The sequence below is a fragment of the Leuresthes tenuis genome, unplaced genomic scaffold (genome assembly GCF_036924035.1).
Source record: "Leuresthes tenuis unplaced genomic scaffold, fLeuTen1.0.hap1 SCAF_24, whole genome shotgun sequence".
NCBI classification, from domain to species: domain Eukaryota; kingdom Metazoa; phylum Chordata; class Actinopteri; order Atheriniformes; family Atherinopsidae; genus Leuresthes; species Leuresthes tenuis.
Window position 1 is genome coordinate 402,509 of NW_027325378.1, and position 25,289 is coordinate 427,797.

At 47.3% G+C, this 25,289-nt stretch overlaps 2 protein-coding genes across 4 annotated transcripts; one reads left to right on the forward strand and one right to left on the reverse strand.

The window, feature by feature from the left end:
• The first annotated feature begins 11,686 nt into the window (after positions 1-11,686).
• Positions 11,687-14,610, forward strand: gal3st2 (galactose-3-O-sulfotransferase 2). The gene is made up of 3 exons (XM_072379035.1): positions 11,687-11,727; positions 11,935-12,301; positions 13,784-14,610. The coding sequence occupies exons 1-3, from the start codon at positions 11,687-11,689 to the stop codon at positions 14,606-14,608; spliced, it is 1,233 nt and encodes a 410-aa protein (XP_072235136.1). The 3' UTR covers positions 14,609-14,610.
• A 1,746-nt stretch (positions 14,611-16,356) lies between these two features.
• eci2 (enoyl-CoA delta isomerase 2) lies at positions 16,357-25,139 on the reverse strand. Of its 3 annotated transcripts, none has more exons than XM_072378931.1 (11): positions 24,993-25,139; positions 23,358-23,416; positions 23,166-23,269; positions 21,187-21,285; positions 20,879-21,070; positions 20,735-20,804; positions 20,524-20,626; positions 20,175-20,295; positions 17,438-17,527; positions 17,214-17,357; positions 16,357-17,130 (listed from the first exon to the last, which is right to left on the reverse strand). In XM_072378931.1, exons 1-11 carry the CDS (start codon positions 25,046-25,048, stop codon positions 16,975-16,977), a joined length of 1,194 nt encoding a protein of 397 aa, XP_072235032.1. In that variant the 5' UTR covers positions 25,049-25,139; the 3' UTR covers positions 16,357-16,974. The 3 variants fall into 3 exon arrangements, with proteins under 3 accessions (XP_072235032.1, XP_072235031.1, XP_072235030.1); XM_072378930.1 differs by having other exon boundaries at positions 23,358-23,419; XM_072378929.1 differs by lacking the exon at positions 24,993-25,139 and adding an exon at positions 24,156-24,370.
• Positions 25,140-25,289: the final 150 nt, after the last annotated feature.

Below are 25,289 nucleotides of genomic sequence, written 5' to 3' on the forward strand. Positions count from 1 at the left end.
ACGCTGTCTTTGAGCTACTTTAACGGTGATTCTGTGAGTCCAGCTGAGTTCACTGCGCAGACGCTGTCTTTGAGCTACTTTAACGGTGATTCTGTGAGTCCAGCTGAGTTCACTGCGCAGACGCTGTCTTTGAGCTACTTTAACGGTGATTCTGTAAGTCCAGCTGAGTTCACTGCAGATGCTGTCTTTGAGCTACTTTAACGGTGATTCTGTAAGTCCAGCTGAGTTCACTGCAGACGCTGTCTTTGAGCTACTTTAACGGTGATTCTGTGAGTCCAGCTGAGTTCACTGCGCAGACGCTGTCTTTGAGCTACTTTAACGGTGATTCTGTGAGTCCAGCTGAGTTCACTGCGCAGACGCTGTCTTTGAGCTACTTTAACGGTGATTCTGTGAGTCCAGCTGAGTTCACTGCGCAGACGCTGTCTTTGAGCTACTTTAACGGTAATTCTGTAAGTCCAGCTGAGTTCACTGCACAGACGCTGTCTTTGAGCTGCTTTAACGGTGATTCTGTAAGTCCAGCTGAGTTCACTGCAGACGCTGTCTTTGAGCTACTTTAACGGTGATTCTGTAAGTCCAGCTGAGTTCACTGCGCAGACGCCGTCTTTGAGCTACTTTAACGGTGATTCTGTAAGTCCAGCTGAGTTCACTGCACAGACGCTGTCTTTGAGCTACTTTAACGGTGATTCTGTAAGTCCAGCTGAGTTCACTGCACAGACGCTGTCTTTGAGCTGCTTTAACGGTGATTCTGTAAGTCCTGCTGAGTTCACTGCACAGACGCTGTCTTTGAGCTACTTTAACAGTGATTCTGTAAGTCCAGCTGAGTTCACTGCAGATGCTGTCTTTGAGCTACTTTAACAGTGATTCTGTAAGTCCAGCTGAGTTCACTGCACAGACGCTGTCTTTGAGCTACTTTAACGGTGATTCTGTAAGTCCAGCTGAGTTCACTGCAGACGCTGTCTTTGAGCTACTTTAACGGTGATTCTGTAAGTCCAGCTGAGTTCACTGCGCAGACGCTGTCTTTGAGCTACTTTAACGGTGATTCTGTAAGTCCAGCTGAGTTCACTGCGCAGACGCTGTCTTTGAGCTACTTTAACAGTGATTCTGTAAGTCCAGCTGAGTTCACTGCGCAGACGCTGTCTTTGAGCTACTTTAACGGTGATTCTGTAAGTCCAGCTGAGTTCACTGCAGACGCTGTCTTTGAGCTACTTTAACGGTGATTCTGTAAGTCCAGCTGAGTTCACTGCACAGACGCTGTCTTTGAGCTACTTTAACAGTGATTCTGTAAGTCCAGCTGAGTTCACTGCACAGACGCTGTCTTTGAGCTACTTTAACAGTGATTCTGTAAGTCCAGCTGAGTTCACTGCAGATGCTGTCTTTGAGCTACTTTAACGGTGATTCTGTGAGTCCAGCTGAGTTCACTGCGCAGACGCTGTCTTTGAGCTACTTTAACGGTGATTCTGGAAGTCCAGCTGAGTTCACTGCAGACGCTGTCTTTGAGCTACTTTAACAGTGATTCTGTAAGTCCAGCTGAGTTCACTGCGCAGACGCTGTCTTTGAGCTACTTTAACGGTGATTCTGTAAGTCCAGCTGAGTTCACTGCAGACGCTGTCTTTGAGCTACTTTAACAGTGATTCTGTAAGTCCAGCTGAGTTCACTGCGCAGACGCTGTCTTTGAGCTACTTTAACGGTGATTCTGTAAGTCCAGCTGAGTTCACTGCAGACGCTGTCTTTGAGCTACTTTAACGGTGATTCTGTAAGTCCAGCTGAGTTCACTGCAGACGCTGTCTTTGAGCTACTTTAACGGTGATTCTGTAAGTCCAGCTGAGTTCACTGCACAGACGCTGTCTTTGAGCTGCTTTAACGGTGATTCTGTAAGTCCAGATGAGTTCACTGCGCAGACGCTGTCTTTGAGCTACTTTAACGGTGATTCTGTGAGTCCAGCTGAGTTCACTGCAGACGCTGTCTTTGAGCTACTTTAACGGTGATTCTGTAAGTCCAGCTGAGTTCACTGCGCAGACGCTGTCTTTGAGCTACTTTAACGGTGATTCTGTAAGTCCAGCTGAATTCACTGCACAGACGCTGTCTTTGAGCTACTTTAACTGTGATTCTGTGAGTCCAGCTGAGTTCACTGCACAGACGCTGTCTTTGAGCTACTTTAACGGTGATTCTGTAAGTTCAGCTGAGTTCACTGCGCAGACGCTGTCTTTGAGCTACTTTAACGGTGATTCTGGAAGTCCAGCTGAGTTCACTGCAGACGCTGTCTTTGAGCTACTTTAACAGTGATTCTGTAAGTCCAGCTGAGTTCACTGCGCAGACGCTGTCTTTGAGCTACTTTAACGGTGATTCTGTAAGTCCAGCTGAGTTCACTGCAGACGCTGTCTTTGAGCTACTTTAACAGTGATTCTGTAAGTCCAGCTGAGTTCACTGCGCAGACGCTGTCTTTGAGCTACTTTAACGGTGATTCTGTAAGTCCAGCTGAGTTCACTGCAGACGCTGTCTTTGAGCTACTTTAACGGTGATTCTGTAAGTCCAGCTGAGTTCACTGCAGACGCTGTCTTTGAGCTACTTTAACGGTGATTCTGTAAGTCCAGCTGAGTTCACTGCACAGACGCTGTCTTTGAGCTGCTTTAACGGTGATTCTGTAAGTCCAGATGAGTTCACTGCGCAGACGCTGTCTTTGAGCTACTTTAACGGTGATTCTGTGAGTCCAGCTGAGTTCACTGCAGACGCTGTCTTTGAGCTACTTTAACGGTGATTCTGTAAGTCCAGCTGAGTTCACTGCGCAGACGCTGTCTTTGAGCTACTTTAACGGTGATTCTGTAAGTCCAGCTGAATTCACTGCACAGACGCTGTCTTTGAGCTACTTTAACTGTGATTCTGTGAGTCCAGCTGAGTTCACTGCACAGACGCTGTCTTTGAGCTACTTTAACGGTGATTCTGTAAGTTCAGCTGAGTTCACTGCGCAGACGCTGTCTTTGAGCTACTTTAACTGTGATTCTGTAAGTTCAGCTGAGTTCACTGCGCAGACGCTGTCTTTGAGCTACTTTAACGGTGATTCTGTAAGTCCAGCTGAGTTCACTGCGCAGACGCTGTCTTTGAGCTGCTTTAACGATGATTCTGTAAGTCCAGCTGAGTTCACTGCGCAGACGCTGTCTTTGAGCTACTTTAACGGTGATTCTGTAAGTCCAGCTGAGTTCACTGCAGACGCTGTCTTTGAGCTACTTTAACGGTGATTCTGTAAGTCCAGCTGAGTTCACTGCAGACGCTGTCTTTGAGCTACTTTAACGGTGATTCTGTAAGTCCAGCTGAGTTCACTGCACAGACGCTGTCTTTGAGCTACTTTAACAGTGATTCTGTAAGTCCAGCTGAGTTCACTGCAGATGCTGTCTTTGAGCTACTTTAACAGTGATTCTGTAAGTCCAGCTGAGTTCACTGCAGATGCTGTCTTTGAGCTACTTTAACAGTGATTCTGTAAGTCCAGCTGAGTTCACTGCGCAGATGCTGTCTTTGAGCTACTTTAACAGTGATTCTGTAAGTCCAGCTGAGTTCACTGCGCAGATGCTGTCTTTGAGCTACTTTAACAGTGATTCTGTAAGTCCAGCTGAGTTCACTGCGCAGACGCTGTCTTTGAGCTACTTTAACAGTGATTCTGTAAGTCCAGCTGAGTTCACTGCGCAGACGCTGTCTTTGAGCTACTTTAACAGTGATTCTGTAAGTCCAGCTGAGTTCACTGCGCAGAAGCTGTCTTTGAGCTACTTTAACGGTGATTCTGTAAGTCCAGCTGTGTTCACTGCGCAGACGCTGTCTTTGAGCTGCTTTAACGGTGATTCTGTGAGTCCAGCTGAGTTCACTGCGCAGACGCTGTCTTTGAGCTACTTTAACGGTGATTCTGTGAGTCCAGCTAAGTTCACTGCGCAGACGCCGTCTTTGAGCTACTTTAACGGTGATTCTGTAAGTCCAGCTGAGTTCACTGCGCAGACGCCGTCTTTGAGCTACTTTAACGGTGATTCTGTAAGTCCAGCTGAATTCACTGCAGACGCTGTCTTTGAGCTGCTTTAACGGTGATTCTGTAAGTCCAGCTGAATTCACTGCAGACGCTGTCTTTGAGCTACTTTAACGGTGATTCTGTAAGTCCAGCTGAGTTCACTGCGCAGACGCTGTCTTTGAGCTACTTTAACGGTGATTCTGTAAGTCCTGCTGAGTTCACTGCGCAGACGCTGTCTTTGAGCTACTTTAACGGTTATTCTGTAAGTCCTGCTGAGTTCACTGCAGATGCTGTCTTTGAGCTACTTTAACGGTGATTCTGTAAGTCCTGCTGAGTTCACTGCGCAGACGCTGTCTTTGAGCTACTTTAACGGTGATTCGGTGAGTCCAGCTGAGTTCACTGCGCAGACGCTGTCTTTGAGCTACTTTAACAGTGATTCTGTAAGTCCAGCTGAGTTCACTGCGCAGATGCTGTCTTTGAGCTACTTTAACAGTGATTCTGTGAGTCCAGCTGAGTTCACTGCGCAGACGCTGTCTTTGAGCTACTTTAACGGTGATTCTGTAAGTCCAGCTGAGTTCACTGCGCAGACGCTGTCTTTGAGCTACTTTAACAGTGATTCTGTGAGTCCAGCTGAGTTCACTGCGCAGACGCTGTCTTTGAGCTACTTTAACAGTGATTCTGTAAGTCCAGCTGAGTTCACTGCAGACGCTGTCTTTGAGCTACTTTAACGGTGATTCTGTAAGTCCAGCTGAGTTCACTGCGCAGACGCTGTCTTTGAGCTACTTTAACAGTGATTCTGTAAGTCCAGCTGAGTTCACTGCGCAGACGCTGTCTTTGAGCTACTTTAACGGTTATTCTGTAAGTCCAGCTGAGTTCACTGCACAGACGCTGTCTTTGAGCTGCTTTAACGGTGATTCTGTAAGTCCAGCTGAGTTCACTGCGCAGACGCTGTCTTTGAGCTACTTTAACGGTGATTCTGTAAGTCCAGCTGAGTTCACTGCGCAGACGCTGTCTTTGAGCTGCTTTAACAGTGATTCTGTAAGTCCAGCTGAGTTCACTGCGCAGACGCTGTCTTTGAGCTACTTTAACGGTTATTCTGTAAGTCCAGCTGAGTTCACTGCACAGACGCTGTCTTTGAGCTGCTTTAACGGTGATTCTGTAAGTCCATCTGAGTTCACTGCGCAGACGCTGTCTTTGAGCTACTTTAACGGTGATTCTGTAAGTCCAGCTGAGTTCACTGCGCAGACGCTGTCTTTGAGCTGCTTTAACGGTGATTCTGTGAGTCCAGCTGAGTTCACTGCCCAGACGCTGTCTTTGAGCTACTTTAACGGTGATTCTGTAAGTCCAGCTGAGTTCACTGCGCAGACGCTGTCTTTGAGCTACTTTAACGGTGATTCTGTGAGTCCAGCTGAGTTCACTGCACAGACGCTGTCTTTGAGCTGCTTTAACGGTGATTCTGTAAGTCCAGCTGAGTTCACTGCGCAGACGCTGTCTTTGAGCTACTTTAACAGTGATTCTGTAAGTCCAGCTGAGTTCACTGCCCAGACGCTGTCTTTGAGCTACTTTAACGGTGATTCTGTAAGTCCAGCTGAGTTCACTGCGCAGACGCTGTCTTTGAGCTACTTTAACGGTGATTCTGTGAGTCCAGCTGAGTTCACTGCACAGACGCTGTCTTTGAGCTGCTTTAACGGTGATTCTGTAAGTCCAGCTGAGTTCACTGCAGACGCTGTCTTTGAGCTACTTTAACGGTGATTCTGTAAGTCCAGCTGAGTTCACTGCGCAGACGCTGTCTTTGAGCTACTTTAACGGTGATTCTGTGAGTCCAGCTGAGTTTACTGCGCAGACGCTGTCTTTGAGCTACTTTAACGGTGATTCTGTGAGTCCAGCTGAGTTCACTGCGCAGACGCTGTCTTTGAGCTACTTTAACGGTGATTCTGTAAGTCCAGCTGAGTTCACTGCGCAGACGCTGTCTTTGAGCTACTTTAACTGTGATTCTGTGAGTCCAACTGAATTCAGCTGGATTAATATACATTTACTGTTTACTGAAAGATGCAGAAAGATGGAAGTTTTGAGCATGAACAGAGCAGCTGGGGCCATCTGAAATTTAAATATACTTTATGTACTTTACATATTTATTATAGTCACATTTTTAACAATTTATTAACAAAAACTGTTAAATATTTAAATAAATAAGAAATATGCTGATTTCACACTTTAAAATATTTCTTTAGTTCACAGGAAAATATATTCTAAGTTAAAGTTATCTGCAGTTACTGAAATGTATTTTCTGTTAAACATATCTAATATGTATTAATGTTATTCTCCGAGTTATTATCGTAACAGTGAACTTAAAGTTTTAGTTTATCTTAAAGGGAACTTTTTATTTCAACCCATAAAATAAGAACAAAGCACACTGGTGAGTTAGGGTTAAAAACTCCTTTTTATTGATAAAAATGTGATGAATGAGCACAACATTAATAAGATCTGAACATATTAATGACATATTGTCTGAATATTAGGGGCACTTTACAATAACTGTTTAGTATAGAACAAAGTATGTGTGTGGTGTGTACTAAATATACTATAAAAGTGCAATAAATACACTTCAAATTCTGCTTTTCTGCCATTTAACTACAACTAGAATAAACTAGTTGTTCCAGAATAGTAAACTTTAAGTTAAGTGATCATTCGCACACTTTAAGTTTAGGACTGAGGACCAGTTGGCTGCAGGTAGGCTCAGACATGCTGAAATTTAAGAACATTTATTTTGTTTACCTGCAGGAGAAGCTCCATTATCTGGATGTGACAGTTGATTTGAAATGATTTCAGGCAGACTAGCGTGCATTTTAAAAGTCTGATTGAAACCTGCGCTCACAGGGCCTGTGGATCTGTGTCCAGGGCAAACAGAAGAATACCTGAAATTCTACCTCCATGCTGCATCTTACCTTTCACAGAGAGGTTAGAGGTCTGTGTGTGCAGCAGAAAGAGGCCCATGAGAGGAGCCGGCTGGATGTCTGCTAACACAAAAGAGTCTTTATGAACTTTTCTGCTGATCAAGTCAAAATATAAGATAGTGTTGGTAAAATTTCAGTGCGTTGCTCCAGTGTGATTTCACAAAACAAAAGAAGCCTGAAACTTAGGAGAGAAACAAGTTGGAAATGTGAAGCAGAAGGATTTTTACAGGTCAAACAAGTCTGGACTTGGACTGGAAACCCACAGCCTGCACCAAAATACACATATAAACATATAAAATTCAGCTCAAATCTGCATCACAGTCCACGCCACATCTCAGGCAGATTATTTAGCTCCACTTCCTGTATTCTATCGATAATCCCATCATTATTAGAATCCTTCGCAGCTAACAAGCCGACTGGTTTCCATTAAAATGCTAACGTGAAATGTTCCCTTGTGTTTGGACTCGATATGTGAACTCGCTGCTTTTGCAAGCTGTGCTAAGTGAACATCTCCACTTTGCTCTGGTCTGTCCAAAGGACATTGTTCCAGAAGTCTTGAGCTTTGTTCAGATGCAGCTTTGCAAACCTAAGCTGTGCTGCCATGTTCTTTTTAGAGAGAAGAGGCTTTCTCCTGCAGCCCTTCCAAACAAGCCATCCTTGTTCAGTCTTTTTCTAACTGTGCTGTCATGACCTTTGACCTTTAACATGCTAACTGAGGCCTGGAGAGTCTGAGATGTAGCTCTGGGCTTTTTCACCTTGGGGTGACCTTTAACCTTTAACATGCTAACTGAGGCCTGTAGAGTCTGAGATGTAGCTCTGGGCTTTTTCACCTTGGGGTGACCTTTAACCTTTAGCATGCTAACTGAGGCCTGTAGAGTCTGAGATGTAGCTCTGGGCTTTTTCACCTTGGGGTGACCTTTAACCTTTAACATGCTAACTGAGGCCTGGAGAGTCTGAGATGTAGCTCTGGGCTTTTTCACCTTGAGGTGACCTTTAACCTTTAACATGCTAACTGAGGCCTGGAGAGTCTGAGATGTAGCTCTGGGCTTTTTCACCTTGGGGTGACCTTTAACCTTTAGCATGCTAACTGGGGCCTGTAGAGTCTGAGATGTAGCTCTGGGCTTTTTCACCTTGGGGTGACCTTTAACCTTTAACATGCTAACTGAGGCCTGTAGAGTCTGAGATGTAGCTCTGGGCTTTTTCACCTTGGGGTGACCTTTAACCTTTAGCATGCTAACTGAGGCCTGTAGAGTCTGAGATGTAGCTCTGGGCTTCTTCACCTTGTAGAAACGCTTTCTGTTAGGGTGTCTCTAACTGGTCATGATACTTAACCCTGTATGTGGTTCATCTATCTGACACATGCAGCCAGTCTCAGACATAAATCAAACCTGATTCTGGACTGAAAGGAAAAATCAATGAAGCTCTGAACTGAAAAAAGCTTTTAGTGTAGAACTGGGATCGATCCATGCTCAGGTTTCACCACGATTCTCCTAAAGTGTCTGAGAGTGTTTGTGTAAATAAATCAGTACTTTAACATGCATCAGTTTGAGCTCAGTTCATCCACTCCTGTTAAACTCTGCGTTACTTTGCTAATATTGTGGAGAGCAGCGACTTTCTTTAGGAAATCTGTGAAATATCTGGTTTCAGAAGTACAGGTTTGAGCTCAGTCAGGACTGAATTGGACCGAATTCAGAGGGAAACCTGTGGTCACCCTTTTATAAAAGCAGGTGAAGAATCATCCACAGAAGCAGCAGATGTTTTCTTCCTGGTATCATAGTCAGAATTACAGATTTGTCCGTTCATCTACCAGGTACTACTACATGGGTGTTTAGTTCAGAGCTGGAGCAGAAGCAAGTAAACGGATTAAAATGACATTAATGATGAAAAGAAAAAGCGGATCAGATGTGGCATGAAGCAACAAACACTATGAAAATACACTGAACTGTAATGGAAAGCTGGTATTAAACGCACTGAGGAACTAATACTGTAAAAAACACCTTCTGAATATAAAGCAGAAGCTTTTTAAATCAACATTAAGGCAAACAAAAGCAGCTCCATTTCACAGTGAACCTGAAGTCAGACCGAATGACCAGTTCACTTAAAGTTTACTGTTCTCAGCCTATTTCAATGTAAATAAAAAGTGTATTTATTGTACTTTTATGTCAGAGTGGAAGGACTTAAAGTATTCAGGTTGTGTATGAACTAATTCATGTTTGATCAGTAAAAGAAAGTTTACTTACTTCCCACTAATATTAAAGCAATATGTCATCGATATGATGCTCAATCATCATGTTTATATCAATTAACAAACAGTAATTCACCAAATACGAGAGTAAAAAGTGTTTTAAAACTGCCTCTGATATAAAATATATGTCAACCTTATTTTTTCTGGCAGGAAGTGACATCACCAGACTGCATTCATTCCCTTTCACTCTGGTTTTGGCGTCTCGTTGCTGCGGTTCATCTGGTTTTTATATCAGATCTAAGGATGGAGGCACATCAAAGATCCTTACCACCTGTTATCTTAAACAACTAAAGCAGGTTGGACAAAGGAAGGATATTTACACACAATTCAAAACTGTTACATGTGGAGTTCCTCAGGGATCGATCTCAGGACCACTGCTGTCAAAACACTGGTTTGATGTGGAAATTTGGGGGAGTGGCCAGCTGGAAAGGAAGCAGTGGACTTTCAAAATAAAGTGATTTCAGGCTGTAAGGTTCCCAGCACATGTCTAGGTATGAAAATGAAGGCATTACCTGTATAAAGCTTTTGTTTTCTTATGTCTATATAAGGTGGTTGGTCTGATAACTGTAAACTTCTGCTGTTTGAGATACTAAACTCTGATTTAGTTTAATTCAACCCCGGCTGGTTCTGTCAGAGTGGAGTCTGCATGTTCTCCCCGTTTATGCGTGGGTTCTCTCCGGGTTCCTCGCCCGATGACCGCTGGGATAGGCTCCACCCCGCTGGGATAGGCTCCACCCCCCCACCACCCGACCAACGGATTAAGCGGGTATAGAAGATGGATGTTTGAATACATAAGAAAGAAAAGAAATTCAGCTGGAAAACTGGCCATAAAAGGAAAGATGAATCAGTCCGATAGCGATAGTTCTGTGCAGCTGAAACTGGAAATAACTCCAGTCCTGGTGGAGATAATTCAAGGTTCAGTTCAGATTCGGTTCAGTGAGGTTATTGTTGGAAGAAGAAACAGACTTATAATAAATAAGAAACTCAGCTCTTCCTGCTCAGATGCTTCACATTAGAAATGAAATCTCCTGATGTTTTCTGGCGAGTTTCTGCTTCAGAAGATAGAAAGTAAGCAGAAAAGCTCTACTGCACTTCACCACAGCCTCGGTTTGAGCCTGAATACTGAGGGTGAAGCCCGCCATGGAGACAGATTCAGGTGATATCTGTTATTTTCAGTGTCACGGGGAGGTTTCCTGTCTCTCTTACTGACACAGTGGCACCATTAGTGGGTCGGTTGCTTCTCTCTGTGACACTTTCCAGGGAATAATCCATCGTTATTATTGTGAGGAAGCAGAGGATGCAGGTGCCAGACCGGACTGTCCACCTGAAACTCTTCATCACTCGGTGAAAATGTCTGAAATCTGGATGTTTATCAACAGATTAAACGAAGCTGATGAAGCAGAACCGGAAACATGTTGAGTTCAGACTGTCTGCAGGGAAATAGAAGTCAAAGGAAAGTTAGATCTGGTTTGTTTCACGGTTGATGAGGAGGAGATTACTGACCGACTCTGTCATGGCTCACTTTACTGTGAGATCAGTCACTTTGAATGTCTGGAACATGAAATATCTTCACAGTGATCTGTCTCAGACTTTATCTGGAGCAAACCTCCTGGATCCGAATCCACATCTGTCCTGAGATATTCCTGCTGTTTAAGCCTATTTTTATGTCTTTAACCACACTAATAGTTGGAGAGTTTTTGTTTTGTTGCTCAGACACAGCCTGACTTCTGGACCGGATCCTCTCCTCCAGGAATCTGCAACTCCTTAACTTTGGCCTGATTTATTAAGAACCAGCTCCACTTGCTTTTGGCCCAAAGGGAGCGTGGCTGAATGAGCCAGCGTCACATAAAGTAAACAAGAGCATTTTTTCAACCTGAAGCATGCAAAGTTATCAGAATAAAGACGGCAGAGGTGGAAAAAAGCCTTATTTGTCCACTCAGAGGCAGCTGTGATGGAGAAGCTTTCCATCCCAAAATATGTTCAGAACATTCATTGTTCAGCTCTTTTTGGTGAAGCCGATGGAAAATATATTTATCTGACTGTTTTCATCAATCAAACTGCTTCCCTTCCCCTGTCTGTCTGCGGGTGTGGCGCCCCCTGCAGGTCCACCAGGAGGCGCCACTGTCTGTGGATGCTGCTCATCCTGCTGGTCGTCTGCATCACCATCCAGGCTTTCTTCATCCGCCATGCCAGGTGAGGTCACTCTTCCTCAAACACAGACCCTCTGAGGCTAATCTTGGATCTGTTCGCCAGCTGAAACGTTAACTAAAAACAGCAGCTTTTCCTGTGACTCATGGAAAGAATCCGTTTGTGTTGTTTTTAGTCTCTGAACAGACACATTTCTCTGTTTTACGTCTTATTGAGATGTATGAGGCAGGCTTTGGGTTTTTAATGACATTTCTTGTCATTAGATGGTTGTTTTTGACTAATATTGTGGGCTAAACGACGCCACCTGCTGCGTTAATGTATTCATTATTTAAGTTTGCTGTGGGGGGGGGGACAATGACTGCAGGTGTAAAGTGGAACTGGACTCCAGTCGCTCTGTAATGAGCTGAAACCGTCAGAGTGCCATGAAAATAAAGATCTTTTTCAACATTTAGCCACATCTTTGAGGTGTTTCTTCCAGAATAAGTGGCATGGAGTCGTCTCCTCCAGCAGCTTCTTTAAAAGCTCATTTTATATCGATCCTGAAGCTTCTGAACGAGTGTTTAGAGGCTCTCACACTGACTGTGTTCTGGGCTTTTTTCCAGGGGAGTGAAGCTGCTGGGACTGACGTCTTGGGTCAGCAAACAGAAGCCGAGTCCGACTCTTCCAAACTCAGCGAATCAGAACACGGGATCCACACAAAGCCAAAGAACCGGCGACAGCAGAGCAACCTGCCGCCCAAAGTCTCACATCGTTTTCCTGAAGACGCACAAAACGGCGAGCAGCAGCATCCTGAACATTTTGTACCGGTACGGCGAGAGCAGGAACCTGACCTTCGCCCTGCCGGTGAAAAAGCACAGCCAGCTGTTCTACCCGCTCTTCTTCGCCTCTCACTTCGTTGAAGGCGCCGGCAGCCGGAGCCTCAGACGCTTCCACATCATGTGCAACCACATGAGGTTCAGAAAGTCTGAGGTGAGGATCCAGGTTGTGTCTGTCTGTGTGGTCAGTTACAGCCGAGATTATCAGAGCAAAACAGTGTTAAACGGTGTTAAAGGGGTCCAAACGGGTCCAAACAACTGGTCCAAACGGGCCCAAACGGGTCCAAACAACTGGTCCAAACGGGTCCAAATGGGTCCAAACGGGTCCAAAGGGGTCCAAACGGGTCCAAATGGGTCCAAACAACTGGTCCAAACGGGTCCAAACGGGTCCAAACGGGTCCAAAGGGGCCCAAACGGGTCCAAACGGGTCCAAATGGGTCCAAACGGGTCCAAATGGGTCAAAACGGGTCCAAAGGGGCCCAAACGGGTCCAAATGGGTCCAAACGGGCCCAAATGGGTCAAAACGGGTCCAAAGGGGCCCAAACGGGTCCAAACGGGTCCAAATGGGTCCAAACGGGTCCAAATAACGCAGTGATTTTTAAATACATTTGTTACATATCAGTCAGTCTGAACTCAACAGATTTCCTGTTCAGCTTCATTTAATCTGGTAACAAACATCATTTCTACACCTCAGACCTGCAGCATCCCATAAAGTCAGTGAACCTTTTCCCACTTTGTTTCCTTCTGCCAACACTTAAAGCCGTTCTGACTCTGAGGAAACCAGGTGATGCAGAGTTCCAGCTGTTATTTTGTCCCATTCCTCCTTAAACAGGTCTTAAGGTGTGCAGCAGTGCGGGGGGGTGGTTGTTTCTCTGCTGGGGACAGGTCAGGACTGCAGGCAGCCAGTCCAGCACCCGTACCTCTTCTTCCTCAGCCAGGCCTTTGGACTGTGGCAGAATGTGGTTTTCCATGGTCTGCTTGAACAATGCTGGGACGTCCCAGGAAAAGATGTGGCCTTGAAGGCAGCATATGTTGCTGTAAAATCTCAGTGAGCTTTTCTGCATTAATGCTGCCGTCACAGAGGTGGAAATGAGCTTTGCCCCCTGATCCAACCCCATACCATCACAGAGCCTGGCTGCAGGGACTGGTTGCTGACAGCAGGCTGGATGCTGCTTTTGCTCTTTGCTCCATTTCTTCCAGCAAAGATGTGGAATACTGATGGGTCTGACCACAGCACACGTTTCCACCGTGTGACGGTCCATCCCAGACGCCTCCGAGCCCAGAGAAGTGGACGGTCCATCCCAGAGGGAATTAGAGCCCAATAGAGAATGATTTCACTCCTATATTATGTTTATTAGAGATTAAGAGCTTCATTCCTTCATTTGTTCTTGTTCTTTTGATAGAAATGACCTGTTTGCCTGCTCAGGAAAGCAATAAACCAGCTGAACTGTTCTCTTCATTTGGACCCAGTCTGATTGGGCTTATGTTGGTGTTCTGGCCGGCAGCCCGCTGTGAACTTTAACCCCTGAACTACGCTGATGCCTAACAGATCAAATGAAGCTGATGAGTTCAAACAGTCTGTTGTCAGCAGTGAAATGTTGAAAATGTTCCTCAACTTCAGCTTTTTCTCTTTCAGGTGGAAAAAGTGATGCCTCGGGACGCCTTCTACTTTTCGGTTCTGAGACATCCGGCGGCCATGATGGAGTCCATCTTCACTTACTACAAGAGCATCCCGGCCTTCCGTAAGACTCCCAGCCTGGACAGCTTCTTGGACAGCAGCTGGAGGACCTTCAACTCCTCGGTGAGCAACAACCACTACGCCCACAACGTTCTGGCCTTCGACTTCGGCTTTGACAACAACGTGGCAGAGGAAGACCTGGAGGAGAGCGCCAGCGCCGCCATAGCAGCCATAGAGCGGGACTTCCACCTTGTTCTCATCTCGGACTACTTCGAGGAGTCCGTGGTCCTGCTCAGGCACGCCCTCTGCTGGTCGCTGGAAGACGTCGTTTCCTTCAGGCTGAACAGTCGCAGCCAACGAACTCGCCGCCAACCGTCCCCAGAGACGGCGGAGAAAATCCAGAGGTGGAACGCTTTGGACTGGAGGATTTACCTGCACTTCAACACCAGCTTCTGGCACAAAGTGGAGCTCCTGGTGGGGCAGGAGCAGATGAAGCGGGAGGTGTCTCAGCTCAGAGGGCTGCAGGCCAGGCTGGCAAACACTTGCCTTACAGATGGGGGAGCAGTGGACCCGTCGAGGGTGGAAGACGCAGAGCTGAAGCCGTTCCAGTACGGAGCAGCTGTGATTCAGGGCTATAACCTGAAGCCACAGCTGGACGGACCCACCAGGACCAGATGTCAGAGGCTCATAACTCCTGAGCTGCAGTACACAAATCAGCTGTTCACACGGCAGTTCCCAGAGGTGGCGGCGAGGCTCGGCCAGGGAGCCAAAGCCTCGGCCTGATGCTCAGACGCCTCCAGCAGAGAGGAAGGCGATTAAGTCCAGAAACTTTGGGTTCCCGGCTGCGGTTCTGACCTCTGACCCTCTGTAAGATGCAGCCTTTTCAACCCGGTTCCTTTAAATGAACCTCGGTGCTTTTCACCGGGTTCTGAGGCAGGAACCAAGAACCAGACCGGAGTAACTGTAAGAGCTGCTCAGATGACTGGAAGCATTATAAAGTCCACTCAAACCCGGTTCTGGTGCTGGCTGTGAAGGCTGGAAGTAATATAAAGTCCACTCAAACCCGGTTCTGGTGCTGGCTGTGAAGGCTGGAAGCATTATAAAGTCCACTCAAACCCGGTTCTGGTGCTGGCTGTGAAGGCTGGTGCAGAGCATGCTGAGGATGTTCAGTTTGGATTTGAATCATTTATTAAATATTAAATCTTTCTATCAGCTGTGGTTCTGGGATGTTTCTCTGGTTCTGAGGCTGGACTTTTTCTTATTCACTTTCCTGCTCTGTACAGCCTCAGTTAGCATTAGCTTGCGTTCAGACAGCCGAGTTAAACCTGTTCAGAATATTTCTACTCCTGCCTCTTTGCATTTTTGTTTCTGTTAAATATTATTTCTTCACCTGCATTTAATCCTCTTTCTCACCTGAACTGTGACAGTTACACAGGAACTTTAGGACTTAAAGGTGACGTATTCTGCTCTTTTTTAACGAGTTAACACGTTTCCTGAGGTCTTACTGTTTGAAACAGGCTTTGGTCAGTGGCTCAGTCCTACTGCTCAGACCAGACCAACCTCCCTTCCTGAGGTTCGTCTGCTTCTCCTCATCATGACACCTGCAGGGAAGGAAGAGAGTTCCTCAGAACCAGAAGCAGCTCCTGCTGAGGTTCAACCATCAGAGCTCCAGCAGGACGTTGGTGACGGGTCAGTTTCTGTCCGTTAGCTGAGGACACGCCGTCATGCTGCTGTGGAGCGTTCAGGTGTGTTTCTGTACGTTACCTCATCAACAGCTGGACACCTGCTGAGATTTAATGCAGAAACACAGACAGAATGAAGCTGTTCCTGCAGTCAGAAACACTCCAGCTCTGTAGATACAGATAGTTACTGATCCCAGAGGGAAACAGGTTAGCAGTTAGCTAGCTGTTAGCTGTAAGTTAGCTGTAAGTTAGCAGTAAGTTAGCTGTTAGCTGTAAGTTAGCATTTAGCTGTATGTTAACAGTTAACTGTGAGTTAGCAGTTAGCTGTAAGTTAGCTGTAAGTTAGCAGTTAGCTGTAGGTTAGCAGTTAGCTGTAGGTTAGCAGTTAGCTGTAAGTTAGCAGTTAGCAGTTAGCTGTAAGTTAGCAGTTAGCTGTAGGTTAGCAGTTAGCTGTAAGTTAGTAGTTAGCTGTAAGTTAGCAGTAAGTTAGTTGTTAGCTGTAAGTTAGCAGTTAGCTGTAAGTTAGCAGTTAGCTGTAAGTTAGCAGCAGATGCTAGCAAACAATGCTTTCTCATCAACAGTAATGGACCAAGCCGGAGATGTGCACAGCGTAGCTCGTAGTAGTGCATGTGAACCGTTAATTACTGCGTTTAAACATTTTCTCTCTATCAGACCTGGATGTATGCAGGCTTACTTTCGGTAGAACGGGAGGCGGAGCCAGTTATCAGGGTTCTTCCTGTTAAAAGGCCATTTTGCTCCTGATTGTCACCTTTATCTTGAAGATGCAGATCTCATCGTCAGAGACACTGATCCAAACTCTCTTTCAAACAAACTGGACAAACCGTTAAATTATGAAGGTGTTTTTATTAAAGTCAACAGCAGAAGAACAAATGTGATTAGCAGCGTCGACCTAAACCTTTTTCTGTGAGTCGAAGGCACTTTAAGTCCAGAGTGTTTTTATGTTGTCCCGACCGAAAAGCCTCAGATCAGAGTTCGGTCCGAAGGAAGAGAAGCGAAGGCAGGTTCTGCTGTTTCTGTCCAAAAATCCCTGAAACTACTTTAACAACTATTTGTGAGAGTTGAACAACGATAAAATTAATCTTCCTCTAACCGAATGTTTCTGGTGTGATTTAAGGAAATCTACTTTTTATGTCATGATTTGATGTCCCGGAGGAATCGTCCACCGTCACAGGAGCAGAAAACCTGAGGCGTTTCGTTCACCCGGCCCCAGATTTCAGGTGTTCAGCGGCGTCAGAACGAGCCTGAGGATCCGAACACGAGTTCGGTTCTCCCTGTGATCCCAGCTGCTCCCGTCAGGAGATCCAAAGTGCTTTTCATTCTGCTCACAGGCCTCAGCCAGGTGCTGAAACCAGGGATATTTCCACGGGATTCTGAGATGAGAACACAATGAAAAGCACTTTAGGTTTCCACCCCAGAGGTTCTGATTCACCCCTCTTCATGTGTCGGTCAGAGCTTGGCCCTGGCCTGGAAGAAGCTCATGACGGCGCTGAAGCACTCCTCTGACGTCCAGCGCTCCATCAGGCGCTCCACCTCGGCGTCGTTCACAGCGTGGAGGCGCTCCTTCTCCAGGGATCGGATCAGCTGCTTGGACAGAGCCAGAGACTGACAGGGACACAGAAACGGTTTCATTTAACGCTGCAGCGCTGCACCCCAGGAAGCCTCAACAACAGAAGAAGAACACGTACATCACGGGGCAGCTTGGCGTAGGCCTTCAGCCGGGTCCAGACCTCCGACTGGAAGCTGCTGTCGGGGAAAACCTCGGTGACCAGCCCGAGTTCGCAGGCCTGCACCGCCGTCAGCTTCTTGTTGAACAGCAGCATCTCGTTGGCCTGAGGAGACGGCGTCAGTATCAGAGAAAGTTCCTGCTCACAGCAGATCGTGCAACCTGAGGGGGGCGGGGGGCGGGTACCTTGGCGTTGCCCATCATTTTGGGGAAGGTGTAGGAGGAGCAGCCCTCGGCGCTCTGACCCAGCTGGCTGAAGGGAGTGTGGAAGGTGGCCTGAGAGACAAAGACGACAGGAATGAACATCTGGAGCTCACAGCTGGAGCTGACAGCTGGAGCTCACAGCTGGAGCTGACAGCTGGAGCTCACAGCTGGAGCTGACAGCTGGAGCTGACAGCTGGAGCTCACAGCTGGAGCTCACAGCTGGAGCTCACAGCTGGAGCTGACAGCTGGAGCTGACAGCTGGAGCTCACAGCTGGAGCTCACAGCTGGAGCTGACAGCTGGAGCTCACAGCTGGAGCTGACAGCTGGAGCTGACAGCTGGAGCTGACAGCTGGAGCTCACAGCTGGAGCTGACAGCTGGAGCTGACAGCTGGAGCTCACAGCTGGAACTCACAGCTGGAGCTGACAGCTGGAGCTAACAGCTGGAGCTCACAGCTGGAGCTGACAGCTGGAGCTGACAGCTGGAGCTGACAGCTGGAGCTCACAGCTGGAGCTCACAGCTGGAGCTCACAGCTGGAGCTCACAGCTGGAGCTCACAGCTGGAACTCACAGCTGGAGCTGACAGCTGGACCTGACAGCTGGAGCTGACAGCTGGAGCTCACAGCTGGAGCTGACAGCTGGAGCTGACAGCTGGAGCTGACAGCTGGAGCTAACAGCTGGAGCTCACAGCTGGAGCTCACAGCTGGAGCTGACAGCTGGACCTGACAGCTGGACCTGACAGCTGGAGCTGACAGCTGGAGCTCACAGCTGGAGTTCACAGCTGGAGCTGACAGCTGGAGTTCACAGCTGGAGCTCACAGCTGGAGCTCACAGCTGGAGCTAACAGCTGGAGCTCACAGCTGGAGCAGGACAGCTGGAGCTGACAGCTGGAGCTGACAGCTGGAGCTGACAGCTGGAGCTCACAGCTGGAGCTCACAGCTGGAGCTGACAGCTGGAGCTGACAGCTGGAGCTGACAGCTGGAGCTCACAGCTGGAGCTGACAGCTGGAGCTGACAGCTGGAGCTGACAGCTGGAGCTGACAGCTGGAGCTCACAGCTGGAGCTCACAGCTGGAGCTGACAGCTGGAGCTGACAGCTGGAGCTGACAGCTGGAGCTCACAGCTGGAGCTCACAGCTGGAGCTCACAGCTGGAGCTCACAGCTGGAGCTGACAGCTGGAGCTCACACCTGGAGCTCACACCTGGAGCTGACAGCTGGAGCTCACAGCTGGAGCTCACAGCTGGAGCTGACAGCTGGAGCTGACAGCTGGAGCTGACAGCTGGAGCTGACAGCTGGAGCTGACAGCTGGAGCTCACATCTGGAGCTGACAGCTGGAGCTGACAGCTGGAGCTCACAGCTGGAGCAGGACAGCTGGAGCTGACAGCTGGAGCTGACAGCTGGAGCTGACAGCTGGAGCTCACAGCTGGAGCTCACAGCTGGAGCTGACAGCTGGAGCTGACAGCTGGAGCTCACAGCTGGAGCAGGACAGCTGGAGCTGACAGCTGGAGCTGACAGCTGGAGCTGACAGCTGGAGCTCACAGCTGGAGCTCACAGCTGGAGCAGGACAGCTGGAGCTGACAGCTGGAGCTCACAGCTGGAGCTGACAGCTGGAGCTCACAGCTGGAGCTGACAGCTGGAGCTGACAGCTGGAGCTGACAGCTGGAGCTCACAGCTGGAGCTGACAGCTGGAGCTCACAGCTGGAGCTGACATCTGGAGCTGACATCTGGAGCTCACAGCTGGAGCTCACAGCTGGAGCTCACAGCTGGAGCTCACAGCTGGAGCTAACAGCTGGAGCTCACAGCTGGAGCTCACAGCTGGAGCTCACAGCTGGAGCTCACAGCTGGAGCTAACAGCTGGAGCTCACAGCTGGAGCTGACAGCTGGAGCTCACATCTGGAGCTGACAGCTGGAGCTGACAGCTGGAGCTCACATCTGGAGCTGACAGCTGGAGCTCACAGCTGGAGCTCACACCTGGAGCTCACAGCTGGAGCTGACAGCTGGAGCTCACACCTGGAGCTCACACCTGGAGCTGACAGCTGGAGCTCACAGCTGGAGCTCACAGCTGGAGCTAACAGCTGGAGCTCACAGCTGGAGCTCACAGCTGGAGCTCACAGCTGGAGCTGACAGCTGGAACTCAAAGCTGGAGCTCAAAGCTGGAGCTCAAAGCTGGAGCTCACATCTGGAGCTCACAGCTGGAGCTCAAAGCTGGAGCTCAAAGCTGGAGCTCACATCTGGAGCTCACAGCTGGAGCTAACAGCTGGTGGTTTTGTTCTGATTAAAATCTGCATCAGAACACGAAGCTTTATTATCTCCTGTTTGACAGAAGCTTCCTTTACAGCCGGCGTTCCAGTCCAGCTCAGTTTAAAGGTGACATATTCTGCCTTTTTTCCCAATTTCATATCCCAGGGTTGTGTTTCTGGGGAGTTTTACACGACTTAGTGACTCCAGACGCCCTGATTTATGCTCCCAGGGTCAGGAAGACGGGTTTTTACACATTATGTCACCTTTAAAGGCTCGTAGAAACCAGGCAGACATGACACCAAACAAACAGCCGAACAGGACAAACGAGCCACACCTGCACAGGAAGAAGAACTCTCCCGTGCAGCAGGGGGCGGTAGTGCGTACGTAAAGGAGACCAAAGAGTGTTTGTAGCCAATCAGAGTGAGCGCCGTCGCAGACAGACGCCACATGATGGCAGAGACCCAGAAAATGTGTGTGTTTGTACCCGCTCTGTGGCGTAGACCAGGTCAAAGAGTCCCAACACGGTGACGGAGACGCCGACAGCCGGTCCGTTCACCACGGCAACCAGCGGTTTTGGGAAGTCGATATAAGCCTTCACATACTTCCTGTAGAGGAGAAAAACATCCTTCAGAAACCAGGCTTCGCTCGTTGTTTCTCCTCCTGCTCCACAGGACAACTACTTCTTCTGCTGAATCACTGACAGCCTGTAGCGCCCCCCTGTGGTGACACCAGGGAGCCGAGTTCATTACCTTCAGACTGGCTTTGTTGGCTAATGTCTGACGACAGCACAGAGCGTTTCAGCTGCTTCTTTTACCAATAACTCAATCAGTCACCTGAGCAGCTCTCCTCCACTCTTGGCCATCGCCTCCACCCCTCCCTCGGGGATCTTGGTGAAGTTTGTGAGGTCGTTTCCGCTGCAGTAGAAATCGCCGGCACCTGCAGCGAACAAACGCGACGCTTTTATTCGTGTTCAAACACGGACTCAATGAAAGACCAAGGTCTGTTTTTAAAAACTGTTCCGGTGAACAGGAAGTGTTTCCATACCAGTAAACACGGTGATGACCGAGTCGTCTTTCGCCGCCTGCTCCAGAGCAGCGATGATCTCGTTGTACATCTGAAAGAAAACACGGATGATGTCACTTTAACCCGACTTCCTGTTTCGCTCCGGCACCTCGGGCGCACGCCCACCTCTGTCGTGATGGCGTTCTTCTTGGCTGGGCGGTTCAGTTGGATGGTGGTGATGTCATCCTCCGTGGTGACCAAGAGTGTCTCGTACGTCGCTGCGCCCCCAGCAGGCTTTGCTGCAACCTGGGCGGAGCTCCCACCCTCTGCTGCCACCAGGGAGCCAATCAGGTCGCAGTACTGCTGCCTGGCTTCATCCTGAGAGATGCAGATGTTTGTTTACAGATGTTGAAGGAGAAGGGGTTGGGAAAGAAGAGATCAGGGCTTCCAGCTGCTAGTTTTAGTTTCAGAAAAGAACAGAAGCAGAACAACACCTGAGAAATGGCGCCCAGAGACTTCCACGCGTCCCACTTAACCTTGTTGACAAAGTCCAGCATCCCTGGTTTGGGGGTGTTGCAGGGACCCTGAGTGGCCTGAGGAGGGAAGAAGAGGAAGAAGAGGAGAAGGGTTGGAACACTGAAAGTCAAACATGTGAATCCTAACATGTGAATCCCAACATGTGAATCCTAACATGTGAATCCTAACATGTGAATCCTAACATGTGAATCCCAACATGTGAATCCTAACATGTGAATCCCAACATGTGAATCCCAACATGTGAATCCCAACATGTGAATCCCAACATGTGAATCCCAACATGTGAATCCTAACATGTGAATCCTAACATGTGAATCCTAACATGTGAATCCTAACGTGTGAATCCTAACGTGTGAATCCCAACGTGTGAATCCTAACATGTGAATCCCAACATGTGAATCCTAACATGTGAATCCTAACATGTGAATCCTAACATGTGAATCCTAACATGTGAATCCTAACATGTGAATCCTAACATGTGAATCCTAACATGTGAATCCTAACATGTGAATCCCAACGTGTGAATCCCAACGTGTGAATCCCAACATGTGAATCCCAACATGTGAATCCTAACATGTGAATCCTAACATGTGTATCCCAACATGTGAATCCTAACATGTGAATCCTAACATGTGAATCCTAACATGTGAATCCTAACATGTGAATCCTAACATGTGAATCCCAACATGTGAATCCTAACATGTGAATCCTAACATGTGAATCCTAACATGTGAATCCCAACATGTGAATCCCAACATGTGAATCCCAACATGTGAATCCCAACATGTGAATCCTAACATGTGAATCCTAACATGTGAATCCTAACATGTGAATCCTAACATGTGAATCCTAACATGTGAATCCTAACATGTGAATCCTAACATGTGAATCCTAACATGTGAATCCCAACATGTGAATCCTAACATGTGAATCCTAACTTGTGAATCCTAACATGTGAATCCATGTGAATCCTAACATGTGTATCCCAACATGTGAATCCCAACATGTGAATCCCAACATGTGAATCCCAACATGTGAATCCCAACATGTGAATCCTAACATGTGAATCCTAACATGTGAATCCTAACATGTGAATCCTAACATGTGAATCCCAACATGTGAATCCTAACATGTGAATCCTAACATGTGAATCCTAACGTGTGAATCCTAACATGTGAATCCATGTGAATCCTAACATGTGAATCCCAACATGTGAATCCCAACATGTGAATCCCAACATGTGAATCCTAACATGTGAATCCTAACATGTGAATCCTAACATGTGAATCCCAACATGTGAATCCCAACATGTGAATCCTAACATGTGAATCCTAACAAGTGAATCCCAACATGTGAATCCTAACATGTGAATCCATGTGAATCCTAACATGTGAATCCCAACATGTGAATCCTAACATGTGAATCCTAACATGTGAATCCCAACATGTGAATCCCAACATGTGAATCCTAACATGTGAATCCTAACGTGTGAATCCTAACATGTGAATCCTAACATGTGAATCCCAACATGTGAATCCTAACATGTGAATCCTAACGTGTGAATCCTAACATGTGAATCCATGTGAATCCTAACATGTGAATCCTAACATGTGAATCCTAACATGTGAATCCTAACATGTGAATCCCAACATGTGAATCCCAACATGTGAATCCTAACATGTGAATCCTAACATGTGAATCCTAACATGTGAATCCTAACATGTGAATCCTAACATGTGAATCCATGTGAATCCTAACATGTGAATCCTAACATGTGAATCCTAACATGTGAATCCTAACATGTGAATCCTAACATGTGAATCCTAACATGTGAATCCTAACGTGTGAATCCATGTGAATCCTAACATGTGAATCCTAACATGTGAATCCTAACATGTGAATCCTAACATGTGAATCCAGGCAAAGGTCCTCCCACCTGTTTGAAGAGAGCGTAGATCTTCAGTTTGACCTCGTTTCCCGGGTCGTTCTGCAGCGCCGACAGTTGGCTCTTCGCCTGCTCGAACTGCTCCACCGTCACACCTGCAAACACGTGACATCATCATCACCAGCCAATCAGATCATCACTAAACGCAGCTACTGAAAACACCTTTTTCCAGCAGAAACTCACCCATGAGAGGAGACGCTGCGGTGTGGAACTTCAGACTGGAAACACTGGATCTGACCAAACTGCTGACAGAGAAGGAGACATTCAGAGGTTCTGAAGAACCACCGACCTGCTGTGAAGCCGTCGGATTCACAAACTCACCAAAACAATCAGACGACCCACCGATAAAGTCTGTTAGTCTCAAACCTTTGCAAACCTTGTTCTTTTTAGAGAGAAGAGGCTTTCTCCTGCAGCCCTTCCAAACAAGCCATCCTTGTTCAGTCTTTTTCTAACTGTGCTGTCATGACCTTTAACCTTTAACATGCTAACTGAGGCCTGTAGAGTCTGAGATGTAGCTCTGGGCTTTTTCACCTTGGGGTGAACTTTAACCTTTAACATGCTAACTGAGGCCTGTAGAGTCTGAGATGTAGCTCTGGGCTTCTTCACCTTGGGGTGACCTTTAACCTTTAGCATGCTAACTGAGGCCTGTAGAGTCTGAGATGTAGCTCTGGGCTTTTTCACCTTGGGGTGACCTTTAGCCTTTAGCATGCTAACTGAGGCCTGTAGAGTCTGAGATGTAGCTCTGGGCTTCTTCACCTTGGGGTGACCTTTAACCTTTAGCATGCTAACTGAGGCCTGTAGAGTCTGAGATGTAGCTCTGGGCTTTTTCACCTTGGGGTGACCTTTAACCTTTAGCATGCTAACTGAGGCCTGTAGAGTCTGAGATGTAGCTCTGGGCTTCTTCACCTTGGGGTGACCTTTAACCTTTAACATGCTAACTGAGGCCTGTAGAGTCTGAGATGTAGCTCTGGGCTTCTTCACCTTGGGGTGACCTTGCTGGGACGTCCACTCCTGGGAAGATTGACAGCTGTCCTGAATGTTTTCCACTTGTGAATAATCTTTCTCTCTGTAGAATGATGGACTCCAGATAGTCTGGAAATGGCCTTATAACCCTTCCCAGACTGATGGGCAGCAGCAGCTGCTTCTCTGAGATCATTGCTGGTGTCTTTCCTCCTTGGCATCGTGTTAAACTGACAGAACTCCTGCTTTTATGGAGCTGCTCACACTGACTGATGATCAGTTAATCAGAGCATTGATCAGTTAATCAGAGCATTGATCAGTTAATCAGAGCATTGATCAGTTAATCAGAGTATTGATCAGCAGCTCCTGGCTGCTTCTTAGTTCCTGTGGCAGCAGGAAGGGTTCACTTAGTTTCTCACACACTGCTTCTGTGTTTTGTCCATAAATAATAACACAGTGTAATATGTCATATGTCCATCTGAGGCTGGATTTACTGAGTTTTAACACCTGATATTATTCTTTTTAATCATTATATCCTGACGGGTCGTGTCAGCTCTGAGGCTGCTCTGCCAATCTGGAGCAAAGGTCGCAGCTAACTTAAACTGCTTATATTTTCAAAGTTCTCCACTCCAGTGATAAACCAAGAGAAGAATAAAGCTTAACACTAAGCTAAGATTTAGACATATAACGGTTCAACACAGTCTGGCTGATGTTTCAGTCCAATTTCACGAAGGTTAAAAGTAATTAAACTCTTCTGGATGCTAACAGCTAACTGCTACATACATTTCTTCCCTGGTTTCTGAAGTATCGCGATAACAGCAATAACGTTCATTGGCACACTAAATATTCAAATATCACCTTCTTAATTTCACCAAACGCCAGGACGCGGACAACTTCAGGACGACGCCGGCCATTTAATCACAAGTTGGGAGGTCCGAAGATCGGAAGGACGGTCAGAGATCCGGAAACTAGCTTCTCCGCTTCGGCTACAAAACGTTCAGATCGGCGGAGCTGCTGTTTACACCTCTGGTCCCGCCCACTCCACCTTCTGCTCTCCTATTGGTCGAAAGGGAGCATCATATTCTAATGTGTCCAATGATTGGAGGGTTATGGAGCAGCTGTCTGCTTTAAACCAAACGGAACAAGCGGTGGCAA

Excerpts from the sequence above, each read along its gene's own strand:
- gal3st2 (XM_072379035.1), top strand. The coding sequence starts at position 11,687 with ATGACTGCAGGTGTAAAGTGGAACTGGACTCCAGTCGCTCT. Across the intron at positions 11,728-11,934 it reads AACTGGACTCCAGTCGCTCT|GGGAGTGAAGCTGCTGGGAC; the intron begins GTAATGAGCTGA and ends GCTTTTTTCCAG. Across the intron at positions 12,302-13,783 it reads TGAGGTTCAGAAAGTCTGAG|GTGGAAAAAGTGATGCCTCG; the intron begins GTGAGGATCCAG and ends TTTCTCTTTCAG.
- eci2 (XM_072378929.1), bottom strand. The coding sequence starts at position 24,355 with ATGCCAAGGAGGAAAGACACCAGCAATGATCTCAGAGAAGCAGCTGCT. Across the intron at positions 21,071-21,186 it reads CTCTGGGCGCCATTTCTCAG|GATGAAGCCAGGCAGCAGTA; the intron begins GTGTTGTTCTGC and ends TGCATCTCTCAG. Across the intron at positions 20,627-20,734 it reads GGTCATCACCGTGTTTACTG|GTGCCGGCGATTTCTACTGC; the intron begins GTATGGAAACAC and ends TGTTCGCTGCAG.